The sequence below is a fragment of the Acanthopagrus latus genome, chromosome 1 (assembly GCF_904848185.1).
Source record: "Acanthopagrus latus isolate v.2019 chromosome 1, fAcaLat1.1, whole genome shotgun sequence".
In the NCBI taxonomy this organism is placed as follows: domain Eukaryota; kingdom Metazoa; phylum Chordata; class Actinopteri; order Spariformes; family Sparidae; genus Acanthopagrus; species Acanthopagrus latus.
In genome coordinates, this window is record NC_051039.1 from 15,366,579 (window position 1) to 15,376,146 (window position 9,568).

The 9,568-nt window shown below is 45.0% G+C and overlaps 1 protein-coding gene across 1 annotated transcript in view; it reads left to right on the plus strand.

Moving 5' to 3' along the window:
• The first annotated feature begins 2,474 nt into the window (after positions 1 to 2,474).
• The window catches only part of pax5 (paired box 5), a 53,649-nt gene continuing 46,555 nt past the window's right edge, over positions 2,475 to 9,568 (plus strand). Inside the window, exon 1 of the mRNA XM_037103463.1 lies at positions 2,475 to 2,624. Coding sequence (XP_036959358.1) covers positions 2,579 to 2,624 — 46 coding nt within the window. The 5' untranslated portion in view covers positions 2,475 to 2,578. The remainder of the gene's footprint in view (positions 2,625 to 9,568) is intronic.

Below are 9,568 nucleotides of genomic sequence, written 5' to 3' on the forward strand. Positions count from 1 at the left end.
AGAGTCAGTCTGTAGGCTCTGTGGTGTCAATATATCAATATGTCTTCAGCAGTCTAATTCGTGACGTCACTGGGTTATAATCATCAATAAACATGACTCTTTAATTTGTAAATAAAAAATAGAAATCATCTCTCTGCCCACCACGTTTGAGGCTTACAGCACATGTCACCCACTTCATACAAACATCCATCTCAACTCAAGTTTAATCACGAGTCATTTCTTTTTGCTTTTTTCTTCTTTCTGATATCAGCCTATAATCGATTTGATCGGTGTGTATCCCTCCGCCCTGGGGTGGGTGGGGGTGTCAGGGAATTTCCTTTGGTAGTTTCCCGCCACCACGCGGGAACATCGTTTCTGTTTTTGATGTTGTTGGGCGCGAGCCGGGGGTCAGGGTCGTAGTGTTGCAGCGCGAGGCGACAAGCAGAGCAAAATGGGTCGCTGTCTCGCGCTTTGTTCCGCACTCAATTGTCTCGGCGCTGCGCGTGAACCCTGAGACCCGCAGCTGTCTGGAGGACAGCCGGGGAGGAGACGGCTGGTAGTAACACGCTGCCACTAAAAACGCGTCTATTTCAACTCTTTCATTCCTCTCTTCCACAGTGCGCAGAAGAAGAATTTGGGGCGAGACGTTTCACGTTTGTCCCACGTTTGTTCTTAGTGCCGGACCGAAGTTGAAGGAAGGTGGCCTTCATCTCAGCCTCACCACTCATTTCGTTTGTCTTCCTCTTTTCTTTTCTTTTTTTTCTCATCTGGCCTGTTAACGTGTCGTGACGCTGAATCTGTCGCCTCAACAGTCAGGCAGGTGTGGATATTTCTGGTGGATTATCTGGCAGGGACCCTGCACTTCCGGCTCTCAAGCTCGAGCCTATCCGTCATTTAACGTGCAGCAGGACGCACTCGAGCCTAACTATTAGAATATTCACTCCCGCAAAGAGACACTTCCGCTGTTCTCACAGTTTCAGCTTTGGTCTTAAAATACGGATATGCAAATAGTTACACAAGAGGATACTCTGGTTTTTGATAGCCTGCGTTTAAGGTTGTTTTATCACCTCTCTTCTAATTGGAGGAAAGTGGTTTTTAAAAATGTACTTCATCTAATGCATTTAACGTGTGTCACCAGTGTTGCTTTGTTATTAAAGAAAATAAAAAAAAATAATTTGTTGGATAATAGCAATAACAGGGACTTTTTTGTTGCTGTTTTTGTTTCGTCGGTGGCCTTACCTGTCTTCTCGTTCTTTCTTTTGTTTTTGTGTGTGTGTGTGTGTGGGGGGGGGGGGGCTCAGTTAATGAAAAGCCAGACAGGGTCGTGACTTACACAGAGAGGGTGAGCTGTAACTAAGAGGAGCAGTACCCTGTGAGTTGGATCAGTGGGTGTTTGCTCTGATAAAAGCGAAAGAGCCAAAGAGAATACACATGTTCAGGAAATCTTGAATGTCATTGTTCCGCCAGAGAACAAAGTTCTCTCTGAGAACCAAACAAAGCGGTGAGTATCACTATGAGTGGAAATTTTCAGTTGGCAAATTAATATTTAAATGCAACGTCGTGCCTTCACAGGTGTGCCTCTGCGAACAATCATAGCCGAGGACCGGAACTATCCGTTTTGTCACAAACACTCCGCGCACACAGTGCGTGCGGGGGGGGGAAGAACACCACCCTCTCCGACAGCAGAGCGGTGAAGTTGAAGTTGTAGCCCGGCAGTGCGCCTGCTCCGCGGTGTTTCCGTCCGTGCGTAATGCGTAAAGAGCACCGTGCGTAACAGGTGTACTCCATCAGAGGAGCGGAAGAGTTTTGGAGAAACTCTTGCAAACGCTCTCTTGGAAGTCGCTGAAAGGCCACTGCACAAAACAACCGACCTTCTCTCGTTTGTAAGTCAGCGTAAACGAGCATTACGCACGCAGTTTACCTGCCTCCACGGCTATCTTCTGCCCCAGAGGAAATGAATCTCACTTGAAAGGGGGGGGGCCGAGAAAGAGAAGGGGAGAGCAGGGCGGGAAAGTTTAGTAAAGTGGAACTTGGTAACAGATGCGACGGAGGGGGGCGCGGCCCTGCAGGGATGGGTGGAGGCCGGCTGTTGTGTGTACGTGCGCGCACGTGTGTTTAATGCGCGCGCGCGTCACTCGCATTTGTGTGCGCGAGCTCGTGCGGCGGGTGGGGTGGGGTGGGGGGGGACAGGACATGAGCGCACATTGAGAGAGCGGCTCTTTTACTCGGCGTGATCATTTCACGCTTCCCTTCGAAGCCTTTTTTCCACCTAAAGCGTTTAGTTGCAGCTGACTGAGCACTTGCAGGGAGTGCAATAGGGAGCGGAAGGGTCGAATTATTTCAACCTACAATCGCCCCAAAAGTACTGTGGGACGAAAAGGAAGGGAGGGGGGAGGTGAAGGAGAGGGAGAGAGAGAGAGAGAGAGAGAGAGAGAGAGAGAGAGAGAGAGAGAGAGAGAGAGAGAGAGAGAGAGAGAGGAAAACAGTGTCAGAGAGTGAGTGAGGAGAGAGCGAGGGGGAAAGGGGGACACTGGAAAAGTTTTTGTTCTTTTCCTTTTTTTCCTCCCTTCATCGCCTCCCCCTGTTCTAACCGGGGAACATGGACCAGGGGCCCAAGAGTCCTGCACTGCGGCTGGGGAGAGCAGGTAGGGTCGCACCGGCTTCATATCACTTTTAGGAAGAGATGAACTTTTCAACAAGTGAGACACGTTTGGTGCCTTTTGGTTTCTTTGTCTTCTTATGGCTTTCTTTCTTTCTTTCTTTCTTTCTTTCTTTCTTTCTTTCTTTCTTTCTTTCGGGCTAATGCGAAACTTTTAAACTGAAGTTGTTTGTGGAAATGTTAGTTATTGGAAATCCTTCGTTCCAAAAACTTTTGTAAGGTGTCCTGAGTTTTTACAAGTGATGCAAAGTTTGTTGAACTGAGACCTAATGACGGAAAACAGCCAAAGCTGGAAAGTTAACTCAATTTTTTAAGCATGTACAATCAAACTGTTTCATGTTTAGATTGTGACCTTTGTGGACCAGTGATGACACTTTGGACATCAGGATGATTAGCTGACACGAGTCAACAACTTTTTTTTTTTGTTTTTTTTTTTTTGCTGCAGGATTCGTATTTTTACTAAGTTTCAAATATGATTTTGATATCAGTCAACCTTAGATCAAACATCCTGTTCTTGATTTAGAGGTTTGGACGAGAGAAGTGTGGCTGAAGTTGTTGGTTTGGTTTCACATTCTGCGTCAGGTCACCTCCACGTGCTGGTTCCTCACACCTGAGAGGGGTACACTGATAAAACACACATAATGGACGTGTGTGTGTTTGTGTAGCATAGGCTTGTTTGTTCACAGAGTTATAAATGAAAAAAAAAAAAAGTTTTTTCTTGTTTGTGTGTTGTTGAAGCTCAGTCTAAAACGCCTCTCTGAAGGAGTTTGCTCTGGTCTCTCTCCTGCGTGTCTCCATCGGCTTATTCAACAGGTTCATCTCCTATAGGCCTATTCATAAAAACAGCGGGGTCTGGTGCAGCAGTGGATCAGGCCATCGACCTTGTTATGGCACCCAATGGATATCACATCATTTCATAATGCTGCCCGCTGCGTCTGCATTGATAAAACGTCGTTTGTCATTAAGAAACGGTGGGCAGGTGAGCCCCCGCGCATCGTGGAGATGCTGTTGTCCATTGAATTTTGAAACAAACATTCGTATGATGGTGCAGTGTTGTTCTCCGTATTCATCTCACGTTGTTGTAACAGGGAGGTGTTTTCCATGTTGTCCCATAAAAGAAAGAAAAAAAACATCATCTCGCGCTCGGCCTTCTATGGAAATTCTGTCATCAAACAATGCCTCTTGCTCTGTGGCACAAATAATGCCCCCCTCCTGCAGTCTTTTTGTGGAGCGAGCCTTGCCCCTGATAAACGATGGAAGCGATGGGATTTGTAGCAATTGGATAATAACCTTTTAACCGCGGAGGAAATCAGAGTTTAAAGGAGGCCCTCCCATTGTTGGCGTGTAGAGTCTTTAGGGCCCAGGGCCTTCACCTACAGCCTCTCTCTATTTCCTCTCACTTTAAAGTACGTGCTCGGGGTACAAAGGAGATGCTGGGGGAATGAACGTGGATCTAATGAGGACCCTCCCATCTCCCCTTCGCTTGTAGGGTGGCCGTGCGTAAAAGTGCGAGCAGGCCGGTTGTTTCCAAAAAATAATAATAAAAAAAGGGCAGCCATTTCAGTCCGGCTCTGACTTTTAGTTATCATTTTACTAATGGGGGGAAAAATCACGGAATGATCCCTCGTCTGTTTCCAGTCTTCCCTGGAACTTCCTGTGATTTATTTTTATTTTTATTTTTATGAGAAATCCACATTCAAGAGTTGTTTGCGGAATATGACTTTTCCTCCCTGCGACAACCCAACTGTTTAGTTGAAGAATAGCCATTTTGTAGTTGAATTAAAGTCACCCTCTGGAAATCTGACTCTTGATTTAGCTGTGTGCCTTCAGTGACTGTGCTGTGCCACCACTGCTCGTTTCATTATAACAACGGAAAACCCCGCACACAAATAGGCGAAACTGGATTCCCTGACGCTGAAGTATGATGAGTTCTCCCTGAGAGAGGAACTGTAGGTCCCAGCTTTCCAAAATATACTGCATCACTTTCAAACAACCCGCTGTGTGTGCGTACGTGCGTGCATGTGCGTGCGTGCGTCCATGAAGCTATAGATATACGTGATCCTCCACGTAAAGGTCAGAGCCAAAAACATTTATGAAAAAACAGATTCCATTCCGTCTGAAGTATAGGCCAGATTTGCTTTCTGACATTGCGGGAAAACCAAGAAGAAGAAGAAGAAAAAAAACAAAAAAAAAAAACAGCCGCGATGGGGAGAGATAGAGGAGCTGAGGAGCTGTGCGAGAGGAGGGAGGGAGGAGAGATGACCTTACATGGCATGGCCTACTTTGACCTCGAGTGCCCCATCATCACGCTCTGGTACCACGTCCAGCAGGGCCTCGCACTTCTGTGTGTGTGTGTGTGTGTGTGTGTGTGTGTGTGTGTGTGTGTGTGTGTGTGTGTGTGTGTGTGTACTCCATCACGACAGATGACAGACTCATCTTTTACCTGCGTTGTCATCGATCCAAAAACGGCGACAAAAGCAGGGGCCTGAGTGGCGGCAGCGGAGCAGCGTGATCCACCTGCTCGGAGGGAGTCCAAGACGGTTCACTCTCTCCTCCGAGTCCATATATTTTATTTATAAGTTATGACTTTTTTTTTTTTTTTTAAATATATTTTACAAGCAAATGAAAACTTAAGACGAGATACGGCGGCTTTCTCATTATGTTTACAGTCAGCGGGCGTGTAATAAACGAGCTGGTGGAGTTAACATGCGCTATTAATTTTTCATTGCTTTTTCGTTTCGAGGCTCGGGCGCAAAAAAGCAAAACAGCCGAGGCTTTCATGGTGGGATGGAGGGAAGGGAAGGGAGGAAGAGAGAGGAACACTTAAACAGCGGCGTCGCCTCCAATTTGCCTCCGAATGATTATCACAACTCCGCCACATTCTTACTAATGTTTAAAAAAGTATACACACCCTCTTCCTCCCCCCATCCATCCATCCCTCCCCCCCTCCCGTCCTCCCATTTCCAAGGTAATGAAATATGGTAATGGAGTTGGACCCCCGGATTAAAGTCGTCCTACCCTGATGGAAGTTTTCTCCAAATTTTCAACCCTAAAGCAACAACAATTTGTATACATGATTGATTGTGTTTGGATTTTTTAATTGCTTATGTATTTAATTTGCAAATCGGAGAGACAAGGGCGACAGCTGCAATTTACTTCTGTGTGTGGGGAGGAAAAGGCGCCCGTGTCTATGTCTCAATAAATAAAAACAGACTCAGAGGGAGAACAATGTGGAGAAAAACACTGCAGGATATCATATCACTGTTTCTTTTTTCTTGTCTTGTCTTGTCTTGTCTTTTCTTTTCTTTCTTTCTTTCTTTCTTTTTTTTTTTGCTTTTAGCGTTGGAGTCCTTGTTTGGAGACCTCAAGAGCCAATTACTCCACAAAAATGTTTATTTATTTATCTGGAAAAGGAAATAAATACTTCACACACACATATACACACACACACACACATAAATGAAATATTGAATTGAAGATTCTGTTTATTGTTACACGCTTGAAAAAAAGCAAATAGCAGAGAGATTTCCCAGTTTGCGGAGTGTTTTCCTCGCAGCAGCGCCTGTTTTCAGTCGCTCGCATTGTCTGAATCTGAATCCGCCTGGTTTTTGGTCATGTGAGGCCTAAAAACAGCAGGCCCACGTCTTCAGTGCACGACCCGAGTCTGAAAATACCAGTCCAGTTTTCTTGACAGCAATGTGGTTCATTTGGTTTTTTTTTCCTTCTTTTTTTGGTCTTTTTATTGGATCAAACAATAAGAAAGAAAGAAAAAAAAAAACTCAAAACAAAAAAAAAAAAACAACAAAAAAAAAACAACAACAACAAAAAAACCAAAAATCAATGAGGTTTGTTGTCTGTCAGGTTCGTTGGAGGCCTCTAATTCATGAATACTCAGTAAAGCAGATGTGAAATATGAATGAGGATTAGTGTGAATGTCTCAGGCTGCACTTTCCTGACAGTGGATTAAAGAGCAGGGACGTGGAATCAATGAAGATTCACGAAACCACATTTACTGTTGAGCCAAAAAATAAATAAATAAATAAATATATTAAAAAAATAAATAAAAAATCACAGGGAGACACAGAGGTCCTCACAGATGCAGTGCGTCCAACGCGGGCCTGGACGCACGTTTGGATCAGTTCGTGTCCCACACTGGACATCCTGGAGGAGCCAGGAGCTCTCAGGTGCTGATAGTAAAGTTCCTGTATGTCTTCCATATACGCGCGCGTGTGTGTATGTGTGTGTGTCTGTGTTTTTCGTGCGCGCACACACGGGCGTATAAGTCCCGAGGTTGAGCGCCCCCTCGTGGCTCAGCCCGGAAACACAGCGTCACCAGGAGAAGTGAGAGCAAAAGCCCTAAAAGCCAAAACCCCTCCAAGCTTCCACTTTCTGACATGGTGTCAAACACAAAGCAAAGAGAGAAACATTAATAAGAATAAAATGTAAATATGTTATTAATTTTTATTTTTTTTTAATGAGGACAACCTGAGCGCAGAAGTCTTTAAGGGGTGTAGAAGGAGGAAGCGCGCGTCTTTTGACAGGGAGGCGAAGAAAACCGATAACTCAAAAGAGGAATTAAAAATTAGAACATTTCATCAACTCAATAATATCAGGCGTTGACCTTTTCGGGATCAGATTCATCGCCTTGAGGTACATCAAAAAGCCTGTCAGTCTGCAAGAGGATGAGCCCGGAAAACTATAGGAAGGGATAAGGTGGATAACGTTTTTTTTTTTTTTTTTTAGTTGTTCGTCAGTGATTATCACAGGAGGCACCTCTAATGATATTCTCATGAAAGGTGAGAGCCCGCATGTTTAGGGCGTCCAATCCGAGGGGGTTGTGGTGCGCGCAGTATACGAACGCCGTGGAGCTGAAATGATTAAATGTCTAGAAAACAGGAAGAAGGGAAATAACACTTTTTTTTTTTTTTTTTTAATTTGGCTCACGCTTTAGGCTATTTGTGTGGTTAATATTACAGGGGCGAGGCTGAGATATGCCCTCTCAAATCAGGTGGGACGAGCGCGTAATGAATCCCTCTCTCTTTTCAGTTTGGAGTGTAAACGCGCAGCTCGCCAATTGCATTTCATTAAGAGAGAGGAAGAAGAAGAAAAAAAAAAGAGGAGGAAAAAAAAACGACATCCGTTTGGATCAGCAATCAATTAGGTAATGAGTCGGGTATGCATGTTTCATATGTTTTTCCTCTCAAGTCTCCCCGAGCTAAAGATTTATGACATTGTGCTGAGAGGAGGAGGAGGAGGAGGAGGAGGAGTGGTTGTTTTCAGCACATCTGACAGCTTTCACTCACACAGTTTAAACTCCCGTGTGTTTGTGGGCCTGTAAAACGGATCTCTCCCCCTTTTTTTTTTCCTTCTTCGGTTATATGTTCCTGTTTTCTCCTGAAAGATGGACAATCTCCTGTTTGAGTTTCCCTCATTTATTAAGTCTTGCTGCAACTAAGCCTCCATTTTTTCCCTCCCGTAATACTCAATTAATTAGCCATTTAATATTGACATGAATAAATTGAGCGCAAACGGGTATAAAGGCATTAAGTTTCTTACTTCGTTAATTGAAATTAAACATATGATCATCTACTCCCCGAGCCTTGCGTCGCTGCACCGAGCCTCTCCATTGGCGGCTGCACAATACATGCGCAGCGTCATTGGCCCACGGGATTCTCGGCGGCAAATCGGCGCGCTCCCCCGCCCGATTCTATCTGGAGCCGGCGGTGACGCGGAGGCAGCGCTCGCCTCGTGATTGGCCGCTTCCCCCGTGATTGACGGACAGCTGGCCGGCGCGTGTAGGTTAGGGTTCCAGGGGGTTGTGAGCGCGGGCGCTGTCCGCACGAGAGCAGGTCCTGAAACGCGGCGTGCGCCACCGTGGACTGTGGGCGCAGGAAGCCAGCTCGTCTCTTCAGAGTTAAAGAAGCCTGTTTATGTTTATTTGCACCACAGTTTTTTTCGGGGCGTTATTTTTTTTTTTTTCCTGGCGTGTGCGCGGAGAAAACTACCCTTTGAATTCCTGGACAGGACTATTTTTTTTTCTTTTCTTCCAGCGCGAAGAAAAGACTGCGACTCCAAAGTCCCACTTATAAACCAGGAGTCCCGGTCAACACAGAGGAGGGGCGGAGAGCTGGATGACAACTCTCACATCAGCCTCAGCAGCTTTTACTCCGACTAGAGAGTGCTGCTTTTTTCCCGCTGCGTAATTCCTTCTTCATTCCCCCCCTTTTTTTTCTTCTTCTTTTTTTTTTCTTTTTTTCTTTTTTGGCACGGTGGATATGAGACTTCAAGATGTGAGCATTCATCCGCTCTCAGCCGCTGTATTCATGGGAGATTACCAAGTGTTAATGTGAAAACAACCGCCGAGGACGATTTTCTGACCAGATGAAATGTGCAGCAAGTAACCTGGAAGAAAAAAAAAATAATAATAACATCAACCGTGGATCTGTGAAGAGAATTACTTATATTATTTCCAGCTGGGTTTTTTTTTTTTTAAATTTTCTTGTGTTGTTTTGTTTTTATTCTTGTATTTATTAAATATTTTTGTACGTACTGAGAAGCGAAAGTTCAGCCTCCTTCGCAGTTCAGGGGTCACGGCCAGCGGACCGAGAAGGAGAGAAAGAGAGAGAGAGAGAGAACTGCATATTATTATTATTCAGTTTTTGCAGAAGTTTGAATCTTTTTTTTTTTTTTTTTTTTTTTTTTTTATGGGACTGAGGAGACTCGCTGTTGACGAGCAGCTGAAGGAATGAGCGCCGTCGTTTCCCTCCTCTGGTTTTGGAGACGCCAGAACAGAGCCGGTGTGGTGTCCCGTCCCCATGAGGAGGGAGCCCGTCTCTGACTCGCACTTCTGACGCCATTTCTTCCTGAAAATCTCCCAACTTACATGTTGTGTCAACCAAGTTTTAAAAAAGAAAATCCCATTTTTTTTAA